The sequence below is a fragment of the Mus pahari genome, chromosome 8 (assembly GCF_900095145.1).
Source record: "Mus pahari chromosome 8, PAHARI_EIJ_v1.1, whole genome shotgun sequence".
NCBI classification, from domain to species: Eukaryota; Metazoa; Chordata; class Mammalia; order Rodentia; family Muridae; genus Mus; species Mus pahari.
In genome coordinates this window covers 109,839,022-109,865,980 of record NC_034597.1, presented here as the reverse complement: position 1 = coordinate 109,865,980, position 26,959 = coordinate 109,839,022, and the positions used below count along the sequence as shown (strand labels likewise).

General features: G+C 42.8%; 1 protein-coding gene across 1 annotated transcript; it reads left to right on the top strand.

Moving 5' to 3' along the window:
- Positions 1-549: 549 nt before the first annotated feature.
- Positions 550-26,838, top strand: Ggact (gamma-glutamylamine cyclotransferase). Its single transcript, XM_029541357.1, has 3 exons — positions 550-590; positions 15,629-15,683; positions 25,899-26,838. Exon 3 carries the CDS (start codon positions 25,912-25,914, stop codon positions 26,359-26,361), a length of 450 nt encoding a protein of 149 aa, XP_029397217.1. The 5' UTR covers positions 550-590; positions 15,629-15,683; positions 25,899-25,911; the 3' UTR covers positions 26,362-26,838.
- Positions 26,839-26,959: the final 121 nt, after the last annotated feature.

Below are 26,959 nucleotides of genomic sequence, written 5' to 3'. Positions count from 1 at the left end.
CCACACACCTTTGGTCACTTGATCTTTGACAAGGGAGCTAAAACCATCCAGTGGAAAAAAGATAGCATTTTCAACAAATGGTGCTGGCACAACTGGTTGTTATCATGTAGAAGAATGAGAATTGATCCATTCTTACCTCCTTGTACTAAGGTCAAGTCTAAGTGGATCAAGGAATGCCACATAAAACCAGAGAGACACTGAAACTTATAGAGGAGAAAGTGGGGAAAAGCCTCGAAGATATGGGCACAGGGAGAAAATTCCTGAATAGAACTTAAAGGCTTGTGCTGTAAGATCGAGAATTGACAAATGGAACCTCATAAAATTGCAAAGCTTCTGTAAGGCAAAAGACACTGTCAACAAGACAAAAAGACCACCAACAGATTGGTTTCGAGTTCTCATCTGCACGGCTTCCGCACGTGGAAAGAGGTTTGCACGCGGCCAGGTGTGCTTCATGGCGCTGCAGGGGAGGGCGGAGCGGCAGGCCGCCCGAAGGGAGCGCCGCCGGGGCGGTTTGGTTGCGACACCCGCCCAGCTGGGCATTTCCGCTCGGCGGCCGTGCGCGCTCCTCGTGATTCCCCTGACCGGTGCAGGTGAGGCGCAGAGGTGGGCTGGGACTGGGAGCCCCGGGCGGCTTAGGGACTCGGTCACCAGCCAGCGGAGTGTCCGCTAGCGTCCTAGGGGATGTGGGGTCTGCCGGGCGGAACCCGCTGGGCGGAGCGCGCATTTGACCCCCGGAAAGCTGCCGGGTCGGCCCGTGCAGTAGCAGATGCTTGCTCTCGCGGGACGGATGGCTCCAACAGGTAGCTTAAGATCCTAAGGGAATGAGGCTACCGGTTTTCAAAAGTAATGTTTTACTTTAGGAGTTACTTACGTGTGAAGAAGAGACCAAAACCTTTAAAAGAATCCCAAACCAACTTCTGTTGGTCAGTTTCTCATCCTGATTTCCTTTGGAGCCAATAGTAAAACACCTGGATCTTTGGCGATTCTTCCCTTTGATTCTATCCTTGGTTAGTATTGCTGTTTAATCAGCGAGTTATAACGTTACAGCCTCATTTAAAACCCATCAGAGGTATGCGTGTATTTTAACTTAGCTTTACTCCAAGCTCATTTATGTTAAAAGAATAAGGAAACACATTAGAGTAGGAGCCTTTTTTTTTTTTTTAAGAGTGGTAACGTTGAAGGGCCCAGAAAGAAATCATGAGTTAAAAATAAAGGCTATCTTTCAATATGAATGACCTCTGAGGGGGGAGTAAGTTTTGCGCACAAGTGTTCTTATTTTCTTCTAATTGAAGTCTGTCTCCTGTAACTGAAGTGCTAAATGAGGAACTCTGCAGTTTGGCCTCATTTTCCAGAACCTTCTCCCAGAAATCCCTGAGTAAGGCCAAACTTCAACAATAGAGGACATTTGTCTTTAAAAGCTAGTTTGCACAGTTAATTGGTGGATTTTTTTTTTTTTCGTACTGAACCTTTTATTTAAACTAGTGAACTTACAAACCATGTCCTTAGCATGCAAAAGGCCCAAGGTTGGCTCTCCAGCACTGGAAAATAAGCAGACCAAGTTGGGATTAGGAATGTGGCTCAGTGGTAGAATTCAGCCTTCTGTGTGAAGTGGTGAGCTGGAATCCACTGATGTCTGTGGTGGTCATTAGTGGATGGCAGTGTGTGGTACAAAATCAGAACAAAAAACCCTGCATAGTTAGTTTTTTAAAAGTACAGGATCAAGCCAAGTGTGGTGGCTTATGTCTGTAATTCTAGCACTCAGAATGCTAAAGCAGGCCATCCTGGGATATGCAAGATCTTACATATATATATAATCTCAAAACCAAAACAAACAAAACTTCCCTCTTTATCTAGTAAGAACTTTTGAGAGCACCAGTTCTGTCTGTCAAAGCTTGAAAAGGAGTCATGGGATGGCTCTTTATTGGCCTTGGCCAGGGTCTTGTTAGGGGAGGGGACCCTCTGCCCTACAGACTAGTGCTGTCATGTTTGAAGAGGGACATGGTCCATGGGAAGACAAAATCAAGTGATCTTAGCAGCCTTCTCTAGAACATTCCTCATTTGAAGCCAGTAAATACTAGAAGTTTTATTTGGAGACTCTGAGCTAACAATGACCACCCAGCATCTTGACCAACATATTCATCCTTCAGTCAAAGACTTCCCTGTATTGTTGTTCCTCCCATCCCCATAGCCATAGCTATCTCCCATCTTTGTCCTGGTGGTATGCTTGCTGGGCATCTGTTTCACTTGTTTAAATTCCACATTATTTGGCCATTTTTATGTACTATTGATCCTCTGCTGGACTTCAGACTCCAGCCAGATAAGAACTACCCTGTGTTGTTCATTCCTGTTGGCCCTTGTGCCTTCCACATAGCCACAGAGTAGGAAAAAATAACATTTTGAGTTAGGCTAAGTGAGAGTTGAAGAGGAACCAGACATTGTGCATTTGTTCAAATCATTACATCTGCTTTATAAGAATAGAAAATGGTTTGTCCACATTTCTAGGGCATACTTAACAAAGAATACCCAGCCACTGCCAGCATGTCAGTGAGTCCTGAACATCGGCTTCCTAGGGCAAGAAGCTAGTAGATGAGCTGGGTATGCCACTCTCTGTTGGCTGTGACACACTGTGGATATATTGGCTTCCAGAAGCAGAGTTGCCTGCCATCCCTTACTAGACTCTCTGGTCACTTTCCGCCTATGCTAACTGGCAAGTGTCTCAAGCAAATTCAAGACAAATTCTGAACTCCAGTGGCCCTAGTGTCAGTACATAGGTTGAGCATTCCTAATAAAGAAATTTGTTATGCTCTGAAATGCAAAACTTTCCTAAGTGACAAAAGTGTTGGATTTCACACTGTTTGTATTTCAGGTTTTTGTATTAGAGAGCTTGACATTAAGTCTTCAATTAAGTCATCCCCAAATCTGAGAAGTTCCAGCATCTAAAACATTTCTGGTCCCATAGGTTTCAGATAAGGGCTACTTAGCCTGTTTTTATTGTGTGGTCTTTGACTGTAACAAAATCACTAGTGACAAATGGGCAGATAGTAGACATGGTGTTCACCATGTGTTTGCAGAACTACTCTGAGTGGCTTCTGACCTGTGGCTGTTGTGAGCAATGCTATGAAGGAATGGGGGACAGGGAGCCCCATCACTTACAGTACCATTATTACTGCCAAAAGGATTTTATAGAATTTATTTAATGTGCACAAAATGTTAAATTATCAAGAACATCAGTTACAAGCCAGGCATCATTAACACATATGTATAATCCCAGCACTTGGAAGGTGGGGGCAGGGGGATCAGGAGTTCAAGGTCAGTCTTGGCTAAATAGTGAATTTGAGGTCAGCCAACTGCATAAGACCTTGTCTGATAAAAACAAAAAGAAGACCAACTATAAAACTGTTAAGTAGGTAACCAATGTATGGATTTCTTGTGTTGATGAGTAAATTAAAAAGGAATTAGCATTTACCAGAGACAGCTATATGCCAGACATGATTATATCTGGGATGCATTCTGTTAATTTGATTCATTTTATTCTGTGATTTACTCTTTTTTCAGATGGAAATGAACAGTATTTGTAGGCTAGAGTCTCACTTATTTTCTTCACATGAAAGTCATTATTTTCCCTTTTTCTCAGTACTATAACTAAAGTTCAGAAAGATGGGATGCTTGAACTATGAACAGGCACTCAGACAAACAGTTGGCTTTCCTTGAGTGTAAAGTGCAGCTTGTTCCAAAGTCTGTGTTCTTCTGTGTTCCTTAGTTATTTTGAGGCAGGGTCTTTAACTTGTTTTCTAGGCTGGCCTGGACCATTCAGTCCTGGCTTGGGTTCTCAAGTGCTGCGACTCAACCTTGTCACACCAGGTGCTTGTTCTTGTGTCTATCCCACACTGGCTCCTGCTGCCAGAGTAACACTAAGCAGCTATGACCTGAAGGACATTGGTACACTCCTGAGAAATTGTGTTGTCATAATAAATTACAAGTAGAAGACCTTGTATTAAGTAGTGGCTCTTGTCATGTTCATTGCAAAGACATAGGTGATTTATCTGAGTCACATTGCAAGGCTTGCTCAGAATTTGTCTACCCACTCCCACAGGTGGTTTTTCTATGCAGATTCCTGTGCCTCCCTATATTGTGATTCCCTATTTGCATTATTTTCCTTCTTCCTGCCTGCCTATTGGATCAGCATAGTTATAACCATTGCTGGACTTTGCTCTGTCTCTAATAGAACTGAAGCTGGGAGCTGCTCCCAGCTTTCACATAGGCAAAGGGGCAAACTTTTGGAGGCTGAAAACTGTTGGAGGGAGTGGCCTTTAGGAAAGAGAGCCCAGTCAGTAGTTCTCACATTTGGGACTTTGAGATACATAAAGACGCAATAGTAAACCATCCAAGCAGCTACTTAGGCCTCTAAGAAGTTTGGATGCTTGGAGTGATATTTCTCCAGACTTAAAAACCCAGAGATAGATGAAAAGCTAAAGAGCTTCCAGAAATTTATGTAAGGTCTTCAGTACTACCTGACTGAAGAATATAGGTTAGAAAAATATAAAAAGTTGTAGTAGCAAAAACTGGCAGTTGCCACTGAGTATCCATTCTCTCCTGTTTAGCTCTTGGTCTTGTTTGATTCAGTGATCCATGTGCCTGGGTGTGGGGAAAAAAGGAAAAGCAGAGGTGTATGGGGCTCCAGGAAGATACCTAAGGGGCCTAGCTCAGCTAGAAACACTTTTACTTTTTCACTCCTACTCCTCTGAATGTAACAATATGGCAGGAATGCCAAGAGCCGTTTTCTCTCATGAGGGAACATTGAGGATGGAAGCTATGAGCTAGTGAGACACACTGAGCCTGCTGTGCTGGATTTAAGGGATGTACACATGATCTCCCTCCCCCTTGCTCAAGAGCCCATGCAATGCCATTTTTCAGCCTGACCAATAAGGGGAGGCAATTGTATTCCTCTTTCCTGCCTTGCATGGAGAGTCCTCAATGGGTATGCCCTGTTTTGGGCAGTCAGGACCTGTACTAGAGAGATGAAGATGGCAGACACTGGAAATTAGTACATCTGGAAGGATCAATCATACAAGTTTAACACAGTCAGGCTTGTCAGTATCAGAGAAGAGTTGTTAATACAGAAACCCAGGAAGCTGTAGTGACTCCTATAGTACACATAGGTTAGAGAGCATTGATGTAATTCATGGTTTTCAATAAACATTGATGTAGAATTAAATATACACAAACATGAGAACATGTAAGAGTCGATACATACATGTACCTGTTGTGATTTGAATGAGAATGGCTCCCATAGGCTCATATATTTGAATGTTTAATTCCTAGTTGGTGAACTATTTAGGAAAGATTAGGAGCTATGGATTTGTTAGAGGGAATGTGTCACTGGGAGGCAAGGGCCAGGGACTTAGGGTTTTTAAAATCCCACACCAGGCCCAGTCTCTCTCTCAGCCTGCTGCCTGCAGATCAGGATATAAGCTCTCAACTACTGCTCAAGCGCAATACCTGCCTGCCTGCTGCCATGCTTCCTGCCATGATGGTCATGGATTAACTCTCTGAAACATAAGCAAGCCCCCAGTTAAATGTTTTCTTTTATAAGCTGTCTCTTGATCATGGTGTCTCTTCTTGAGCCAGAAATCAAGGAAAGTACTCAGAAAATGAGTCAAAGGGACAGAGAAACCTGCTAAAAATGGACTCTACCTGTCCAAATCAGGAACAGCTTGAGCATCCAGAGAAATAATAATAGCAATGGCTGCACTGGGAGGCATAAGTCTGCAAATATACATATAAGCAAAGAAATGAGCAAGGGTGTTAAGTGGGGTGTGTGCATAGTTTTGAAGTACTTCCTCACAAAGTTCTTGTCAGCTCCCAAGGAAAGGATGAGCCTTCATGAGAGAAGCCTGGCAGCCACCACATAGCTGAGGCGATTGGAATGAACACCATTACAATGACACAAATTGGAGTCAAGTGCCATGTGACAGATGGCAGGGAGAACACTTTTAATGGTTGCTGCTGTCTGGAGGCAGACAAAATCAAATTGAAGGACATTCAGTGAAGTAAATGTCCTGAGAGTCTGTTCATGATCACAGCAATCCCTGACAGAGGAATTGTTAAAAACCAAGGAGACCTGAGAACACAAAAGTCCCATGCAAGGCTCTGCACATTATTAAGATTGTGACCGGAGCTAGAAAGAGTTGTAAAGTTAGGAAAGGGTGTGGGTACCTGATGTTGAGGATTGCCAGCCATGTAACTGGTGGAAATAGACACAGACTACTATCTATGTATTGAGGGCTGGGGGCTTACACATGCACTTACTGTGTGCACACATTTGCTGCACACCCATCACATGCCAGACTATTGAGCAAAGTTGCTGTTACATGAGCAGATGCTGGGCCAGAGAACAAGGGTGCAATGTTCTTTTGTCAGTAGTGTGGATGCCTGTGCTTGTAGCCAGGGGAATCACACAGGGGAGGTGGTGTACTTAAAAGTGACAAGAAACCCTGTAGAGTTTCCCCAGGCAGAATATTGAGGAATGAAGAGATTTTCCTAAAGGCAGTAGCAGCCTTCTGAGCAAAGAGGAAGATATATGGCAGGACCAGTTGGCTGGCTGACCTCTGTAATCCACATAAAATCTAGATAGCTCCTAATCCTTCCTAAATGGTTCCACCAACTGTAGACTAAGTATTTAAACATATGAGCCTGTGGGAGCCATTCTCATTCAATGTAGCGAAGGGGAGTTTGTACAACTCCAGCTCCAGGGAATCTAATGCCTGCTTCTGCTTCTGAGAGAACCTGTACCTGTGTCCATGGACTGCCCCCAAAACATCCCTGCACATAAATCTTTAAAGAAAGAAAGTGTAGGTCACCAACTCTCATTGTTATTTACTATTAAGAAAATTTGCTTATAAGGTCAGTGTGGCAGTGCATTCCTCTAATCCCAGCACTCAGGAGGATCTCTATAAGTTTGGGGCCATCCTTGTCTATATATCAAACTGAAGGACATCAAGACTACATAGATTTGTCTTGAGAGGACGGGGGGGGGGGGCGATTATAGACTTGTGTTTATAGACATTAACTTTAGCGGAGGATTTTGTAGGGCCCTTTTGCTGCCTAGAGAGCAATAAAAATCATGTTTCAAACACTGTTAAGTTATAAAATAGCAGGTTCTTTTTCCAGCCTTGTAGGCAGTACAAGGTGGCTTACAACATGGTGGCTAAATACTAATGAGACGGTTATCATTGCTGATTGACTGAGACTTCGCTTTAGGAGTCAGTGCTCTGATCTTAAGTCATGATACTCCCAGACTATTCCTTATGATAGCACCCCTTTTCCTCAAGTCTGTCCTGAGAACAAATTATTTTAAAGAATGTTATTTTCATAGGGATTTGGGGTTTTTAATTTTCTTGAAATTTCTGCTCAGCATTATTGTTTGAATAATCTTGTGGTGATGAAAATAATGATATTTTTTTAAAGACTTATTTATTATTATATCTAAGTACACTGTTGCTGTCTCCAGATGCACCAGAAGAGGGTGTCAGATTTCATTTAGGATGGTTGTGAGCCACCATGTGGTTGCTGGAATTTGAACTCAGGACCTTCGGAAGAGCAGTCAGTGCTCTTAACCACTGTGCCACATCTCCAGCCCAAATAATGATATTTTTAAGGGCAAATACATACTAAACTTGAAAATCCTCTTTTGTGATTTGACTTTTAATTTATCTCTCAGCTGTTTTAGTTGAATTCAACTTGAGGTAGTACAAGCACTGATAGAATGTGAATGCTTTGGGGAAAGTAGAGAAAAACAGGCTTGATTTTGAGTTTGATGCTTTTAGTTTAGTTTTTTTTTCTTCTTCATTTTTTTCCTTTTATTGAAAATATGTTTTTTTCTCTTACAATATATCTTGATTACAGTTTCGCCTCCCAACTCTCCTTCCTCTCTGGATCTACTCCCTTTCTGTCTCTCATTAGGAAAACAAAAATCAATCAATCAAACAAACAAACAGAAAACCAGGCTTCAATGAGATAGCAACCAAACATAACAAAATAAAAATATTAAGATGAAGCAAAAGCCATCACACTGAGGCTGGACAAGGCAACCCAACAGAAGGAAAAGAGCCCCAAGAGCAGACACAAGAGTCAGAGACCCACTCATTCACACACTCAGGAGTCCCATAAAAATACTAAACCGAAAGCTATAATTTATACTCAGGACCTGTGCAGATCCATGTGGGCCCTGTGCTTGCTGCTTCAGTCTCTGTGAGTTCATATGAGTCCTGCTTAGTTGACTCAAAGGGCCCTGTTCTCCTGGTGTCCTCTATCCCCTCTGGCTCTTAACATTCTTTCTGCCCTTCTCTGGTCCCTGAGCTGAGGGGACACATTTGACAAAGACATCTCATTTAGACTCTCTCTCCCTATAATGTTTGACTGTGGGTCTCTGCATCTATTCCCATCTGCTGCTGGAGGGAGCCTCTCTGATGATGACTGAATGAGATATTGATCTATGTATGAGTATAACAGAATATCATTAGGAGTTGCTTTATTGATACTTTTTTTAAGGACTAGTAGTGTTTGATTTTCTGCTAGGTCTCTGGGCTATCTAATCTTGGTTCTTGGTCACACACCAACTCATGGAGTGGACTTTAAGTCGGATCACACATTGGTTGGCTACTCCCACAAGTTCTGTACGTACCACCATTGCTCTAATCTTGCAGGCAGATCAAAGGTTCTGTGGCCGAGTTGGTGTCTATGTTTCTCTTTTGGTAGCATACTGAGTACTTCCTGCACCAATTTATTTGCCTTTTCCCCCTGTAGCTTTTAATATTCTTTATTTGTTCCTTATGTTTAGTGTTTTGATTATTATGTACCAAGGGGACTTTCTTTCTGGTCCAGTCTATTTGGTGTTCTGTATGCTCCTTGTACCTTTATAGGCATCGCTTTCTATCGGTTAGGAAATTTTTCTTCTATGATTTTGTTGAAAATATTTTCTAAGCCTTTGAGCTGTAATTCTTTTCCTTTTTTCATTCTTATCATTTTTAGGTTTGGCCTTCTCATAGCGTTGCAGATTTCCTGGATGTTTATTTCAGGAGTTTTGTAGATTTAACATTTTCTTTGACTAGTACATCCATTTCTTTAATAATATCTTTAATGCCTGACATTCTTTCTTCCATCTCCTATATTCTGTTGGTGAAGCTTGCTTACCTCTGTCTGTAGTTCCTGTTTGCATTCCTAAGTTTTTCATTTAGAGAATTCCATCAGTTTGTGTCTTCTTTATTGATTCTATTTCCATTTTCAGGTCTTAAAAAGATTTTATTCATTTCCTTCTACTTTTTCTGTTTTCTTGTGTTTCTTTAATATTTATTTTATTCTTGTGTTTCTTTTATTCATTTCCTCTGATGTTTTGTTTTTATTTTCCTGTATGTTTAAATTCCTCTTTAAGGACTTCTATCACCTTCATATAGTCAGTTTTAACTTTTTCTGGTACTTCAACTGTGTTGGAATATCCAGGGTCTGCTGTAGTAGGACAGCTGGGCTCTAATGAAGACAGATTGCTCTGAGTGTTTTGATTGTGTTTTTTTACTGTTGAATAGGCATCTGGGTTTAGGATTTTTATAGGTCTGGGCACTGATTTCTGAATTTGTCTTTTGGGGAGAATATTTTGTCCTTTTCTGTTTCTGTTTCCTCTCTAGATTTGCAGAGTGTGATGGCTGCGCTTCCTGGCAGGGTGACTCCAGGCTCAGACCTGGAAATGACAACCAGCAGCAGGCCTGAGACAGGGTGACTTGGTAGTTTATTCTTAGATAGACTGACAGACATGGCTATTCAGTATGAGTCTGTAGGTTGTATCAGGGCAACTTTATAGTATGAGTAGGTTTCAAGTTGGATACGTTTTCCTTGTATTTGGTATTGTTAGGCTTCAGATGTGACTTCCATAGGTTCATGTGTTTCAACACTTTGTCCTCATTACTGTTTTCAGAGGTTGCAGAGTCTTTGGACATGAGAGAAATCCTATATAAAATGTATCCATCCTGAAAGGAGGACTTCCAAGCTCTTTACCTAGAGTAAGATAAATTAGATCTCCTTAGGTAACTTGAGGGATGTGGAGAAGAGGCTTTCTCATTGAGCTGGGGTGGTGCAGTGGCACACATCTAAAATTCTTTCAAGGACAGCCTGTATATCTCACTGAATGCTGGAAAGCAGTGGTCTACAAACTGGAGCCTGGAGCCTTGTTTTAGCAAATACAGCCTGCAAGCTAAGAAGACATTTTACTTTTTAAATTTTTTTCCTTTTTTTTTTTTTTTTTTTTTGGAGACAGGGTTTCTCTGTGTATCTCTGGCTGTCCTGGAACTCACTCTGTAGACCAAACTGGCCTTGAACTCAGAAATCCGCCTGTCTCTGCCTCCCAAATGCTGGGATTAAAGGCGTGTGCCGACATTTTACTTTTCTAAAGGGTGATGATAAAAACAAAGTGGTGGCTGCAGCAACAGTGGCACATTTTTAGTTCTAACACTTGAGAGACAGAAGCAGGCAAAGCTGAGTTCAAGGCCAACCATGTCTACAGTGTGAGTTCCAGGACAACCAGGGCTGCATAGAGAAACTATGTCTCAAAAAGACCAAAAAAAAAAAAAAAGGCCTTGGTGGTAGGGATAAGCTTTGAGACTTATACCTGGATATAACCAAGCAACCTCATCTTCCTGCCAAAGTCAGAAGCTGCTTCTGCCTTCCTCTGGGATGGACTGTATCCCACTCAAATCATGAACAAGTGCTTCCTACCTTAATATGCGGTCAGGGTTTTGGTCAGTGCAATGAGTTACCCACCATGATTACCTTCTAACTATTCCTGCTAACTGTCCTGTGTTGAGCCTTGTTAACTACCATAGATCCCTTGTCCCCTCCCACTGGGCCTTGCTTTTTCTTGGCCAGGAACCCATACATACCCACAATAACCAGGAGCTTGGCCTTAACCTTGAACTCCATGTAGTCATTTGGCTCTCTGACCTAAAGAAATTGACTGCTGGTGTGCACCTTTAGTCCTAGTACTTGGGAAGCAGAGGCAGACAGATCTCTGAGTTTGAGACCAGCCTGGTTTACAGAGAGAATTTCAGGACACCCAGGTCTACACAGAGAAACTTCTGTCTTGGAAGAAGAAAAAGGTAAGAAAGAAACCTGACTGGTGAGCTTGTAAACAACACATTGGGCAGCTGACCAGGGAGCCACACTTGTGCTTTTATTCTCTTCATTTATTCTCTTCACAGTAGATCAGTCCTCTGAAGGAAGAGAGTTGTTTAGATGGGTTAAATTCTCATCTTTCTGGAGTATGTTGTTAGTACAGTATATAGAAGTATAGAGAACAGCTTTGTGCAATATTTTAAATTGCTCTCTCTCAGGTTTCTTCTTAGTTTTTAAATTAGGAATATAAAGTTTATTAAATTGAGCTGGAAATTTGGCTCATTTGTAGAGTATATGCCTTTCATTGAGGCCTCTAGTTTGATCCCCAGAACACACACACACACACACACACACACACACACACACACACAGAGTGTTGTCATAGCTTGAGTTGTCCTGAAAAACAAAATAATGTTCTAGTGTAGACATTCCTGTTTCAAAACAGCCATAGTTCTTTTAACAAAAAATTCCAGAATACCTTGAAGTTATGGTGTAGAAACATGAAGGGAAGGGAGTGAAATCTTCAGGCAAGGTTTGGTTTTCTGCCCAAGTTGACTCAGAGTAAAACAGTGAAGCCTTTGGGGCACAAGGCATACTAGAAATTTCCTTCAGCCAGACCCAGATGCCCCATTTCCCTGTATCTCCCACTAACAGAGGGCGAGTTAGAACAAGACCTGGATTGTTAGCTCTTCCCTCCTTGACCAGAGAGTACTTGCTCCAGAAACAGTAAACACATTCTGAGAAGTTGCCCAATATGAGTTAAAAGCAGGCTACCCTCCAGGAGCCTGGAAAATATTCCAAAAGCCAGATAGATCATTTGCTATGTTTCTTAGCCAAGTATGGACAGTCACTGCTTAGTTAACAGTTAATGTAGATGGGGACCTGGGTAGGTAAAACAAAACAAAACAAAACAAAACAAAACAAAACAAAACAAAAACCCTCTGGCTATATGTCCTAAGGTCTGGGCATGGGATACACTACATTCCCCACATTCTTACCTTCTGTGCCTGCTGACCAAACTCAGCTTCCTTTCCTTGAACCTTTAACTGCAGAGGAACATGTTTTACTCTGTTTCATTGTGAGTCAGGTTCCAGACATGATTGAGTTTAACAGGGCAGCATAAGTCCATTTCAGAAAGACTGCAGAAACTTCACTGCTTGTGGAAACCCTGAAGGTGAGGGTTTCTGATGAGGGATTAGAAGGCATGTTGATTTCCTGGATAAACTGGCAAGGACAGGAGGCTCAGTGGCCTGTAGACTGGCTCTCTCTTTTGTGCTCATTAGTTTTTATTTTTGAAACAGGGTTGTTGTAGTTCATGATGGCCTTGAATTTGCCATCTTTCTTTATGAGCCAGAATGCTAGAATTGTGGGTATGTATCACTATGGCTGACTGACTAGTATTTTCTATATCAATTCTTTATTTGCACACAAAATGTTTTTTTGTTTTGTTTTGTTTTTTTTGTTTGTTTTACAAATGGCTAGCACTGTAGAACCACCTGGATCAACTTAGAGAGTGTCACTGTGCCCTCCTCCAGAGAGTGGCATCATTCCACTGGGCCTTCCCACCTTGCTGAGGTGGAGCTTGCAAACTCTAGATCTTATTTCAGGCCTACAGCTGTCTGTAGTGCCTCCCTGTATCACTGGCTCCCACCAGAGTCACCTCCCATGATTTGGAGGACCTGACTCTCTTTTGCTTGGCTCTCATGGGATGTTGACCAGCAATGATGGCAGAGACGGCAGAGACTAGCACTGAGTGAAATGCCTGTAGGTCTGCACTCAGACTGTTGCAAACTGGGGGCTTAAAACTGGATCGTGAACTTGAGAGTAGAACCGAAGCATTTACGCCTGGAAGCTGGCCAAGACCAGCAGTCTGGCAGCGGCCACCCTGTTGGATTCAGCTTGAGCTGCAGGTGGCACCAGTGGGTTATTGGCACCTTTTGAGGCCTGTCACTGCCTGCCCAGCCTGTTGACAGGTGTCTGGCTACTCAGCCACCTATAACAGCAGGAGCCAACATGTCTCTGTCCCAATGTACCTGGCCTGTGTTTCCAAGGCTCCTTCCAGACCAGTGGGAATTTTCCAGGCACTTTCATACTCAGAATGAGCAGAAGTGAAGAGAAGGCTGTATCTGTACTGTTGGTCACTGTATTTTGATATGAATGTAATTGCCTTAAGTTTTTAAAATTACACTGATGTGTATCTACTTGGAGGGGGCATGTGTGCCACAGCATGCATGTGGAGGTCTGGATTTGGTTCTCTCCTTCTACCACATGGTTCTCAGGCATCAAACTCAGGTCATCAGATTGGTGGCAAGGAACTTTCTTTACCTTTTACTTGCTGGATCTTTGACAAAGCATGAAAAACACTTCCAGCATGACAAAAGCATTAAGAACTCACAGAATGGTTGCCAGGGCCAGATTTGTGTAGCCCATTGAGGTATCAGGGCCATGAAGGTTTGTTTTCTAAGACCCTTGAGAATCTGGAGCTTTGAACACACCAGCAGGTCGTACCTGATTTCAAAGGCAGCTAGTGCTACAAATTTGAGTACAGTGTTTGGCTGTCTGCTTTCCGGGGTATTGGAGTTGGTGAGGCTGGCTTCAGCAGGAAGGTCTTGTCTTTACTATAAAGAGCCAAGCAGGCAACCAAATGAGAGCATCAAAGAGTCTGCAGGATGTGACCAGCCCTCCCTGGCAAGATGCCCGGGACCTCAGCTCCTGCTCCTGCTCACAAGCCAGGCCCAGGTTTAAAGTTTACAGCATCTTGTTTTTTCACCTGTTTCCTACAGTTCTAAGAAACTTCTGAAGAATTAATCAGTAACTATATCAGATACTCAGCCTTGTTCCAAGGAAAATAGGGTTACTGTGGGGAGGGGAGAAGTAGCTCCTTGTTCAGATGTAAGGAGGCTTCTAGAAAATAAGAAATTTCCCATTAAACATGGCCGACACCCCATCCTCCATACCTAAAAGATCCTTATTCAGTTTCCCCACAGTAGAGTATGTTTGTTTCCCAAGCAGATGCCCTATGAGTGGGTATTTGGCAACGTTGGTAAAGTCAAGGGTACTGGTTGGCCTTGTGTAGCCAGCTTTGAACCGCTGGGGAATGATGAGAAGGAGTAAAGACACATTTGTAAGTGCTGTGCTGCGGGTGTATGCACAGGAGTCCTGGCTCTGCATGATTCCTCTGCAGTCACTGGGAAGTGGTAGACACATCTGGCCAGAGGCAGCTCTGCCCCCACCCACATGGCCACTCGTTTCCATCACAGTCTTGACAACTGGGAGATTGCTAGTGCCTTGACTTATCTATCATGTAGAGAAATTGAAGTGATGATATTCAGAGCTTTCTTGTACTTCTTGTGCCACTAAATTTTAATACAAATAGGATAGAGACTTTATTGAGGTTCCTTTCAGAAGGTTGTTCTTATGCTAAGGGATAACATCCTTTTAAAATCCTTTAGCAATTAATGTTAGAAGAGTTTAATCCTTAGCCCTTTTCTTATTTGGCTCACCTGATGTGTGTTCTAAGTATGGACTGAACATGTTCAATAGTCATGATTTAGACTACCTTATTAAAGTCCAAATTCCTGCCTTTTACACTCTTGCCACCAGGTGGCTAAGGGGAAAAAAATCAATGAGGACCAATCCAGCAAAAGACTTGGATTCATTTTCAATTCTGCTTCAGTGATGAAATATGAAACTAGATGGATTGTCCAACAGGAAAGCAAACTGCTGCGTGACAGCATTCCAGGCAGTGCCCTGCCAGATGGACATTTCTATTGTGTTTTGTTTTTTAAATATTGACAATGTTAACTAGCCAGGTTTTGCTGAGCTAAAGTGTTTGGAGACGCTGAGCCTGCTCTACCTTTTGGGCTGACTTCTGGATGGACATATTGTTCCAGGATATAGCAAAGTTTGACATACAGGTCTGCTTTAGGCTCTTGTATTCTAATCAGGAGCATCTCAGTCCTGACACTGTAAGCCTCCCATCTGCTCCTAACTATATCTATGATATCATCCACACCAACACTGCATAAATCTACTCAGTACAGGCTCTGGAGCTCACAGCAAAACTGAGCTGAGCAACAATGTGTAGCTGTCTGGACTGTACATGTGTGGTAAGATGGGGGAATTGGGCTGGTTTCTACAGGACACATCTGTTAAGAGTGAAGACAGCAGCATATGGCACTGACCCAGCTTCCCTCAGTGTTTGGAAAGAAAAAGGCAGTCCTTCCACCGGCATGAAACTTTACCCAGCCCCTGGCTTAATATCTTGTGCTTACCCAGTCCCTCTTGTACATCTAGCTGCTCTTTGGGTCTTTAATTTATTCACTTTGACAAGTAACCTCTTGGTCATACAACAGTTCACTCTCAACTTGCTTTTCTGATTCAAAGCGAACATGAGTGCCTTAATCCTCTAATGGGAATTAATTGCTTGTTTCAGTGCTTAATTCTGATCCTTTCTCAATCCCCACAGGGACAAGTTGCTTCCTGAAGGATCCATGTGTATTGTTCAAAACAATCATAAAAAGGTAATGATGTTTTTCTTATGAAAGAAGCCAGAAATGCACAACATTCATTTTGTATTCTCAAACTGGTTTTGTATTATGAAGGAATCGCTTACCAAATGCTTCTGAGAAAAAGCCTAGTTTTCTTGTACAGAAATAAGCTATTGTTTTCTTTAGAAGAAAGTTGCTGGTTTTCTACAGTTTAAAGCAGAAAACCACTGTCCCCTTCCTGAGTCTGCTTCTGGTTCTGAAACCACCATTTGATAAGGCTTGAATCCTCTTCCATCAACACATTTACTGTAACACTCTCAGGGGTTTAGTTGAGAACCCTCCAGTAAGCATTTGGGGAAGGAGCTGGGGTGGAGACCTAGAGAAAATGGGAGGGAAGGGTCAGGGGAAGAGGAATCCAAAGTATGGCATTGGGTGCTTCTGACTGGCTGTCAGTGGTCAATAGAAAGTAGCTCATAAGACAAAAGGATGGACCATCCAGAGACTGCCCCACCCGGGGGTCCATCCCATAATCAGCCACCAAACGCAGACTCTATTGCGTATGCCAGCAAGAACTTGCTGAAAGGACACTGATATAGCTGTCTCTTGTGAGGCTATGCCAGTGCCTGGCAAACACAGAAGTGGATGCCCACAGTCATCTATAGGATAGAACATAGAGACCCCAATGGAGGAGCTAGAGAAATTACCCAAGGAACTGAAGGGGTCTGAAACCCTATAGGTGGAACAACAATATGAACTAATCAGTACCCCCAGAGCTCGTGTCTCTAGCAGCATATATAGCAGAAGATGGCCTAGTCAGCCATCGTTGGGAAGAGAGGCCCCTTGGTCTTGCAAACTTTATATGCCCCATACAGGGGAACTGCAGGGCCAAGAAGTTGGAGTGAGTGGGCAGGGGAGCAGGGTGGGGGGAGGGTATAGGGGACTTTTGGGATAGCATTTGAAATGTAAATGAAGAAAATATCTAATAAAATAATAATAAAAAAAGAAAGTAGCTCATTGGGAAATATGATAAACCCAATTTTTAAGTGGAGAACTTTGATTTAGGTCTGTACCATGCCATCCTGAACTTCACATTATCTGGTTCTGTATCTTGAAAAGTAGACCTATTGGTACTATGTCTGATGCTCAGTGGGGAGAGTGGGTCCACATTGTGTCGGATGCAGAACACTTGTCCTTCATTGTTGTGGTTCAGGCTATCAACATTTACCAAGACAAATGGCCATCATTGTTTTGTGTTTTATGCCCCTTATTAAACTAACTTAGTCCTGTGTCATGGAAAGAACTAGTATTGCACAATGTAGGGAGGCAGGAGCAAACTGAAGACATAATTAGGCATGACTCTAAGAAAGGAACTGCCTTTGTCACAGTGGCCATCCTTAGGGGCCAGAAACATCAGAGCAAGGTTCTCCTCCTATCCCTGCTGGACACTACAAACTTCTTCTAAAAACTCTCTGCTCACATCCCAGGCCTATTTTTTTTAAATTGGTCATTTGTTTTGTTTTGAATTCTTCATGATTTCTGTATATATTAAGGATATTAATCCTGTCAGATATATACCGGGCAAAGATTCTCTCAAAAAACCCCATTCTGTGGGTTTCCTCTGTTGTTTCTTTAGCTGTACAAATTTTTTTTGGTTTTACGAAGTGTCAGTTGTTGGCCTTAATTCTTGGGCAAATGGAATTGTATTCAGAAAGTCATTCCCTACGCCCATCATATGGGTGCTGTGTATGTCTTCTAGCAGTTTCACACTTAGGTAGGGATGAGACAGGGTCTCTCTACACAGCCCTGGTTATTTTGGAACTCAATACATAGATCAGGCTGACCTGGTACTAGATCCACTTGCCTTTGCTTCCAGAGTACTTGGACTAAAGGTATGTTCCACAATGCCTTTAATTTTAATGTAGGCACTTATAAGAGAGCTAAACATTTTCCTTGCAGGAAAGCCAATAGAGGTGGCTTTTGAAGTTTCAAAAGCCCATGCCAGACTTTGTCTACCTCCAACTTGTGGATGAGATGTAAACTCTGAGTTATTGCTCCTTCCAGTGCCATGCCTACCTGCCTGCCACCATGTTCCCCACAATGGTGATTTTGAACTAACCCCTCAGAAACTGTACACAGATCACCAAATGCTTTCATTTAAACTGTCTTGGTCATGGTGTCTCTTCACAGCTATAGAGCAGTAACTAAGACACATGTCTATTGGGAAAAGTGCCAGATTGAAGTCACCTACTATTAGTGGGTTCATGTTAATCTGTCTTTAAATCCCACTAGATTTTTTTTTTAAATGAAATTAGGTACCCCCTGAATTTGGTCCATATATGTTTAGTTTGGCAATGTCATCTTAGTTAACTGTTCCTTGATAAGAATGAAGTGTCCCTCTTTATCTTTTTCTGATTAATCTATTTTGTCAGATATTAGGATAGTGATACCTGCTTGCTTTCTGGTCCAGTTTGACTGGACCAGACTTTCTGGCTTTTCTGTATATGTAATTTACACTTTTTTTTTCCTCTTGCAGCTTTCAATATACTTTCTTGGTATATGTATTTAGTGTTTTAACTATGGTACACTAGAGGGATTTTCTTTTCTGATCTTGTCTATTTGGTGTTCTGTATGCTTCTTGTATCTGTAGGGATGTGTCTTTCCTTAGTTTGGGGAAGATTTTTCTATGATCTTGTTGGAGGTCTGGTCTGTATACTTAACTTGGGATTCTTCTTCTTCATCTGTGCTTATAATTCAAAAGTTTGTTTCTTTCACAGTGCCCTACAGTTCCTGTATGTTCCCGTTTCTGGTCCAGTCTGGTACTACTCTAAATCAGCCTTTAAATCTAAGATGTGTTTCTTATAGACAATGAATAGATTTTGTTTCTTGATCCATTCAGTCAGCTTGTCTTTTGATTGGAAATTGAGACATTGATATTTAAAGTTTTTACTGAAGTATGTGTGTGTGTGTTAGCTGCAGTTAGTGTTATTTATGTTTGGTGTTATGGTAGTCTTAGTGATACTGTGTGTTTTAATAATTATGGCTTTTTTATTTCTCTCCACATTTTATTATGCGTATTCCTCTCGTCAGCCCAATCATTTCTTCATTTTCTTTGTTTTGGTTTGTTGGACACGACTTCTCCTTAGGATGCTTATATTGTGAAAAGTTTGTTTTTCTCCTATTATGACAGATAGTTTTCTAGATACATCAATCTAGGCTACCAGTCATGATCTTTATTTTATTGTACATGATCTTTATTTATGTTCTATCTGCATGTACAACTACATGCTAGAAGGGCATCAGATCCCATTATGTATGGTTGTGAGCCACCATGTAGTTACTGGGAATTGAACTTGGGACTCTAGAAGAGCAGTCAATGCTCTTGAGTCCAGCACCCCTCACCCCCACCCCACTATCCCCTTCATGTTCTTTTAGGACTTGGAATGTTTTGCTTCAGGCTCTTCTGGCTTTCAGACTTTCCATCGAGAAATCAGCTGTTACTCTACTGGCTTTTCTGTATATGTAATTTACACTTCTTTTTTTTTCTCTTGTAGCTTTCAATATACTTTCTTGGTATGTGTATTTAGTGTTTTAACTATGGTACACTAGAGGGATTTTCTTTTCTAATATTGTCTATTTGGTGTTCTGTATGCTTCTTGTATCTGTAGGGATGTGTCTTTCCTTAGTTTGGGGAAGATTTTTCTATGATCTTGTTGGAGGTCTGGTCTGTATACTTAACTTGGGATTCTTCTTCTTCATCTGTGCTTATAATTCAAAAGTTTCTTTCTTTCATGGTACCCTACAGTTCCTGTATGTTCCTTTCTTGTGATTTAAATTTTTTCTTTATTTTGTTTAGATTCTCTATTTCATCATGTTGTCCTAATATATGCTCTCCGCTTGCTTTTTGAGTTTTCTAGTTGAGTTACTGGGTTTTACAGTTCCATCTTAATTTCAACTTCAGTGTTTATATATTGTTATTGGATTCCATTCTCGAGCCCTTCATCATTTTTCTCACCCTAATGCTTGTGTTTCCTTGGGCTTCACTAGCCTTATCTTCCTTAATTTCACTGAGCTGTTTCTTTGTGTTTTTGATGAAGTTTATAATTATCCTTTTAAATTCCATGTCCTGGGTTCATCTAAGTAATTCTTATTGGCAATTATTGGCAGACATTTCTATAGGACTGGTAGGTTGATCTTTCATACTGTTTGTTGTTTTGGCACATATGGACTTCTTTTGTTAGTTTAGAGTCTGATATGAATGGCAGAGGTTAGGGCAGAAGAGAAACTGTGTGGATGGATTGAACCTAGAATTTGGAAATGGCTTTGATGGAATGAATGCAGATGGACAGAGGAGACTAAGCCGGTGTATGAAATGTGCCCCTTTGACCTAGCCTAGACTCTGGGGGCGGGGGTATGTCTGGCTGGGTGGAAAGTTGGATGTGATATATGAGAGGCCTGTGGGTTATGTGATATGAAGATGTAGGTAGGGTGGTTCCCGGCAGACCTCTAGAGATTGATTGTAGTGCATAATGGGTGGCCAGACAAAGCCTGGGTACTGGTAGATGTGGCACCTGGGCTAGATCTGGCAGGTTAAGGAGGATCAGGGTAACTCACCTGGCTAGACCCTGGAGAAGGATGTGGGGGATCTAACTGGATGGAAGGGTTGGAGGCAGAGATGGAAACGGAGGGACCTGTGGTTGGTGGCAAGTAGGGTGGTTCCTGACTAGAGATAAGTTTCAGTGTAGGCAAGACTAGACCCAGAGCACAGGATATGGGACCTAGGCTAGATCTCTGGTGGGTTGTGGTGAGGGGCCATGATGGGGAGGGTCAGGGAAATTCTCTGGGCTAGATACTCAACACTGTCTTTAGAAAATATATATCAAACAGAAAATCTACAAAGTTGTGACAATCAAAATAGTGTGTTAGTAGCCTGAAAACAAACATAATAGCCAAATGGACTAGGAAGTAGATGCTAGCATGTATTGTTAACAAAAGCTGCAGGAAAATCTAAGACCATTTTATTCAGACAGGCAGCTCTTTCAGAAAATGATAGCATATATCCATATTCAAGTTAGACCTTTACATAAAAACAAATGGCTCAAAGGCTTAAGTAAGAGCTTAAGTTGGAAACGCCACCTGACATTGGGTTTGAGAATGATTTCTTAGATATGACATCAAAATTATAGGTAACAAAATTAAAAATATATTGGACTACATCAAAATTTATGTCCATTACTGGATATAATTAATAGAATGAAAAGGTAACCTACAGATGGGAGAAAGTGAATGCAGCTCATGTATCCAAAGAGGATGATTATCTATGCTCTAAAGTATGGGGCAGACAGCTTGGGTAAAGATCTTGAAAAGATAATCCTCAGAGATACACAAATGTCCAGTAAAGTACATCCAAAGATGCTGAATGTCATTAACCATTGAGGATACCAAATCATACCCACAGTGAAATATTACCTCATACTCATGGAGATGGCCACCATCCAGAAGCAACCACTTGGTGGTAATGCAAAAGGGACAGCAGCCAATCCATGCCCATCAAGATAAGGATAAGAAAACTGGGTAGTCTGTATGGTGGAATATTACTTAGCTTTAAAAAGGAAAAAAGGAGACACACACACATAATATGATTGAACCTTGAAAACACTACAAGTGAAATAAGCTAGCCATGAAAGACAGTGTTGTTGACCTTCACATATCAACCTCCAGGAAAGGAGCGGTAGAATGGTGACTAGGGAGACTTATGAACTGACAGTGTGGGTTATATAAGGTGAAACACTCTTCTAGAGATCTGTTTCTCAAAGGTGGAAGGGTTGGAGGCAGAGATGGAAATGGAAGGACCATTCAGGGTAACCCCACTACACAAGTAAAAATGGTAAGGAGGTAAGTTTAAAAAATAGTGGATTTCTGGTAGGTTGATTTTATAACAGTTGCTTAAAATTCAATTTGTTTTTATCAAAATACATTCAGAGTAAATGGGGTGGGGTGCAGGGAAGTAGGAGCCTTATAGCAAATTGTTCCAGGCCATATGCTACTTAGTCACATTCCTACCCCTGTGCTCTTGTGCGTAGCAGAGCTTTAGAATCAGGCAGCCCTGGTTACAGCTCCTATTGCTGCCCTGGAACCTTCCACTCAGAGCCCTGACTTGGCTTCTCACACGATAAGTGAGGAAATGCCTCCTACCTTACAGAGCTCTGAGGTGACTGACATACAGCAGTACTGTGATCAGTGCCCAGCATGACCCAAAGCCAAACTAGGCTCTGGCTGGGAACTGGCCCCTCAGTCTCTTGTCCTGCCTCTCTCCTGAGCCTGCTTGGATGAAATGTTTCTTTTCCTCCTATGTTGACTCTTAGTGACAGCTCTGGTCACTGCTCTCTTATTCATTGCAGACTGGGCTTCCCAGCTTGTATCAGGAACTCTTTTCATTTTGTGAATTCTTAGCTCAGTGAACTTTGCCATAGTCACTCTGTCCTTGCTCTCCAGGGATGTTTTCAGGACCATCATCATCATCAGTTTATTTTCTTTCTTTCTGTAACTATGTACAGTGAGCTATTGCCAGTCTTAAACTTACAGTCTTCACATTTCTACTCCCTAGTGCTGACATTAAGGTGGTCTATCACCACACCTGGCTTAGTGTGCACTTTGCAGCAATCTTTGCAGAGGTCAAAGAAGTGTCATACTTGGGTGTTGTGTGTGCCCACAGAGCACCCAAAACACACCTGCAGTTGCTGCCTTCTTCCCCTTCACTTCACTTCAGAAGTGAGTCCCTCTGTGCTCCCACCCTCTCCCTGTCTTTAGCCATCAGCAGCCTTCTCTACTCTACTCATTGGTATCCCAGAACATATTGAGTCAGCTATTCTAGAGCAGTGCCTTTCACCATGTTCCACACACATACTGCCTGCTCCATTGTTTCCTGTCACATATCAGCCCTCTTGAAGGGGAATGTGCCTTTGTCCAGGGGCTGGGCTTTACAGTGGACAGTGAAGAGCAGACCTTTTTGTCCTTGCTGTCTCCTAAGATGCCATTTCCTATGGTTTGAACATGGTTTGAGTGTTCTCCAAGAGTCTACATGTTGAAATGTAATTCCAATATAAGGTAGTAAGAGGGTAGAAAAATTTTTTTGTGATGCTGGAATTAGATTCATGGCCTTGTGCACGCTAGGCAAGATGGGGGTGGAAGCAGCATGCATGATGTAAGGGATGGGGCTTTGAGAGGTGACTGAGGGTTGTGTAAGGTCTCCAAGGGATTAAATACTGTTTCCTTTATAAGAAGAGGCAAGGAAACCACCACGTATACATGCCCTCTGCTTTATGGTGCCTTGTACCATAGGGAGTGCCACTAATAAAACCATCACTCGGTCTGGGACCTGGAACCTATAGGAATTAAGAGAGGAAAACACTCCTTTTCTTTATAAAGTTGCCTTACCTTACACATTTCATTACAGTTATATAAAATGGACTTGTATATCCATTCAATAATAGCAAGAGAAAGTAGGCAATGAGATTCTGAAGATAGAAAATAGAACTGAATGGTAACTAACTTAGCAGCCAGCTCTACCAGATCCTAAATCTCTGCACAGTGAGCTGGCTGGTGCTCTGGAAATGTGAATGATTAGGGTAGGAAGGTGTGGGATCTATACAAGGAACAGAGACAGATACATCCCAACTCTCTCAAACTGAGCAGAGGAAGACAGGTTCCTTCTAACATGGGTCTAGGGAGGATGGCAATAGCACTCTGGAAATAGGTGGAAGGAAACTCCACTTGTCTGTGGATTATCCACCTCCCCCACACACGCTTGTCCCAGAGCCAGCCAACTGCTAGATCCAACCCCAACCCCTCCCACTATAGTCCCACTTCCAGAGAGGGTCAGTTTTTACTAGAAAAGGCCAGACATGGGAAGAAAATCTCTTAGAGAAACACAGATACCATTTAAAGAAAAAAGTTAAGGAAAAAGACCTGGTGCTGTGTCCACAGCAGAGTGAGAAACTAAGAGAGGCTAGGAAACCCATGCTGGGAACCCTGGAATGGCAAAGAGGCTTTAGACGCATGGAGTGAGACAATAAAGACTGAGATGAAGGAGAAAGGGAACAATGGAGGGCAGAGGAAGTGAAGGTACCAACTCCCCAATTACCATGGCAATGGAGTTTCAGGCTGGAATTCCCAGAGAGGGAATGCAGACTCTACTTGAGTCCTATCATTATCCCTTTTCAGAAGCCAAGGGGGCCAGGGAACCTAAGAGCCTCAGTTCAAGTGAAAAGCAGAGTTTGGCCATCCCAGCAAGAACCTGGAAGACAGTGAAAGCACACCTCAAGACAATGCCCCTCAATTCCCTTCCTGCCACACTGTACACCAAGGGGGAGAGGATTTGTGTAAGCTCTAGGGAGTCTACTGAAAAAGGGGCATTCTGATGGCTTGCAGAAAAGGTGAGGCTGGGTCACCTCTACAGAAGCCTGACCAGGGAACCCATGCAACACAAAACACCCGCTGGGTTACCTCTACAGAAGCATGACCAGGGAACCCATGCAACACAAAACACCCAGAGCAATTTTAAGTTCCAACAAAAATAAGAACATGCTTGAGAAAAGCATTCAGGTTCTATGTGCACAGCTCCAGTGCAGATGTCAAACGCAGTGGATAGAAATGGTGCCAGGTCCTTCAGGAAGATGGCAGGTCATATAGAGAGGAACATGTTAAGTATGAAATGATAAATACATGCTTACAGACACAAAGACTGTTCAGTACACAAACTCATGATTCACCCTTGTGGTAGCAGGGCAAGTGTTCTATGTCACTAGGTCATGTTCCCTGTCCCTGCCCTGGGAGGTCCCCTTCCCAAAGCCCCACAGTTTGGCATCAGGCACTGCTGGTAGGGCCAGTGGAGCATAGACAGTGTATGGAGATGACCTGCTCCTGTGTTTCCATTCTCAGGCCACATTTTACACAGGTCACTTAGTTACATAAGTTTGTAGCCCAGACTTAAGCAATGTTAGTTCTACATGGAGTCAAGGTTCCTGCTGTAGATCACCACGAATTCTTGGGAAAGAAAGCTATGGGCCCACAGATGCTGTGAAGTTTTGCTGGGTCTTAAGTGTTGGGACAGGAATGTAAATGTGTTACTGAAACCTTGGTTTGCCCCAGAAGTGGGGATCCAGATTGTTACTTATATGTATTTGTTCATAATATATGTTTTGGGGACTTCAAAGTTCCTTAAAAGACTGAAAGCTAATTGTGTCAGAAGGTGGCCAGCCTGCAGGTGTTGGTCCCTGATTGGGATGTTCCTGTCTGACAGAGAAGTCCCTTCTTAGGCTGAATACCTATGTGTGTGGCTGGGCTATCCTGGGCAGTTGCTCACTCAGGTATGCATGTTTTTGGAAGTTACCACAGGGGCCTGGTAGTGACTTGACTTGCATTGGGACAGAGCATTGAGTGAAAGGTTTGTGTTAGTCATGGGGTCAGGCCTGTGCTCCTGAAACAGAAGGCTGTCATACAGACCTGCAGTAGCCAGCTGAAAAAACTGTGGGTGTGTTTGTTTGTTTTCTTTTCTCTACTCTAGCCCCATTATGACCCTACCCCTCCCACCTGAGATACTCAAGACCTGTCTCTGTATGTGGTCTCTGCTTGAGGTCTCTGTGAGACCTGCATTAGTCTGTCCTGGTGGGGCAGAGTGGCTGACCTGCCTGCTTTTCTTACCTTAGAATTGCAATTGAGGCTGTTTGCTGGGTGTACTGGTATTCTACTGCCAGCTACTTAGAAGGCTAAGGTGGGAGGATCATTTGAGCCCAGATCTATATGATCTTAAAAACACAGGGAAGAGCTTCCCATCATACACACATCATGGTGCTTACCGTGCTAGGGAGTATTCTTCCTTTACAATTATAGAGATCCACTTTCCCGAGCCTTCCAAGTGCTGGGATTAAAGGTGTATATCACCACACCTTGCTCCCCCAGCCCAGATTTTTAAAGTCACTAATATGTGCTCCTCCCTCTTCAAACTCCAGGGCAGGCTGGCCTAGTGCATCTTTCAGCTTTTTAAATAGCTAAAGAAAGCATTTCATGATTTGAAGACCACATTAACTTCTGGGTGCCATTGCAAAGTCTAACCAGAACATTTTGGCTTCTCTTCCTTATGAGCTTGGCCAGCAGAGTGGAAGGACTGTGGTGGCATTACCCTCAGTCCAGAGGCTTTCCCCAAGGAGACTCTTCACCTGCTCATGTGCCTACCTGCTTCCTCCTCCATAGTGTCTACAGACAGATGGCCTACATCTTCGTGTATGGCACCCTGAAGCGGGGCCAACCCAACCACAAAGTCATGCTGGACCAGTCACATGGCTTAGCGGCTTTCAGAGGCCGAGCCTGCACAGTTGAGTCCTTCCCACTGGTGATTGCAGGCGAGCACAACATACCTTGGCTGCTGTACCTACCAGGCAAGGGCCACTGTGTGACAGGTGAGATCTACGAGGTGGACGAGCAGATGTTGCACTTCCTGGATGACTTTGAAGACTGCCCCAGCATGTACCAGCGCACAGCCCTGCAGGTGCAGGTGCTGGAATGGGAGGGTGACAGTGGCCCTGGGGACAGTGTGCAGTGCTTTGTGTACACTACAGCCACCTATGCACCCGAGTGGCTGTTTCTTCCCTACCATGAAAGCTATGATTCTGAGGGTCCACATGGGCTACGCTACAATCCCCGGGAAAACAGATGAGGGGCTGTACCCCAGATGTTAACAGGATGGAGGGAACCTAGTAGCTGTCTGGTATAAGCAGAGCTTTCCAAGTTCAACTCTAAAGCATGTTGACAAAACATGTTTTGTCGTATACTCTAATCTGATGTTACTTAATACTGCTTTAGTCTTAAGGAGCACCTGGACTTGCAGATACTAGACAGGAAACACTCTACACTGAGGTCCCTGACATGGCTACAGGATACCTGGAACTCCTAACTGCCCCCCCCCCCCTTTTTTTTTAAATTTGCTTTGCTCTAACCTGAAGATGGCATCTTCTGAGACTAAAAAGACTAGAGATGCAGTTGCATCTCAGAAGTTGAATCTAGAAAGAAGTAGTAGGAAATACTGAATTGGGTCACATCAGTGTAAAAACATCAAGGAAAGCATGTTGTACCTAAACTGTGTGCCCTATCCACCCCACCCCCACTTGTAACTTCCAAATCACAAACTATTAAAATAGCCATTAAAATACAAGTTTGCTGTTGCTGTTTGGTCCTTCTTTTGGTGTACTTACTTGGTAGACAGTGTTTTTCATGCTAATTCAGCAAAGTCAGGAGCACCGACTTGCTGGGAGACA

Coding starts and splice junctions, on each gene's coding strand:
- Ggact (XM_029541357.1), top strand. CDS start 25,912: ATGGCCTACATCTTCGTGTATGGCACCCTGAAGCGGGGCCAACCCAAC.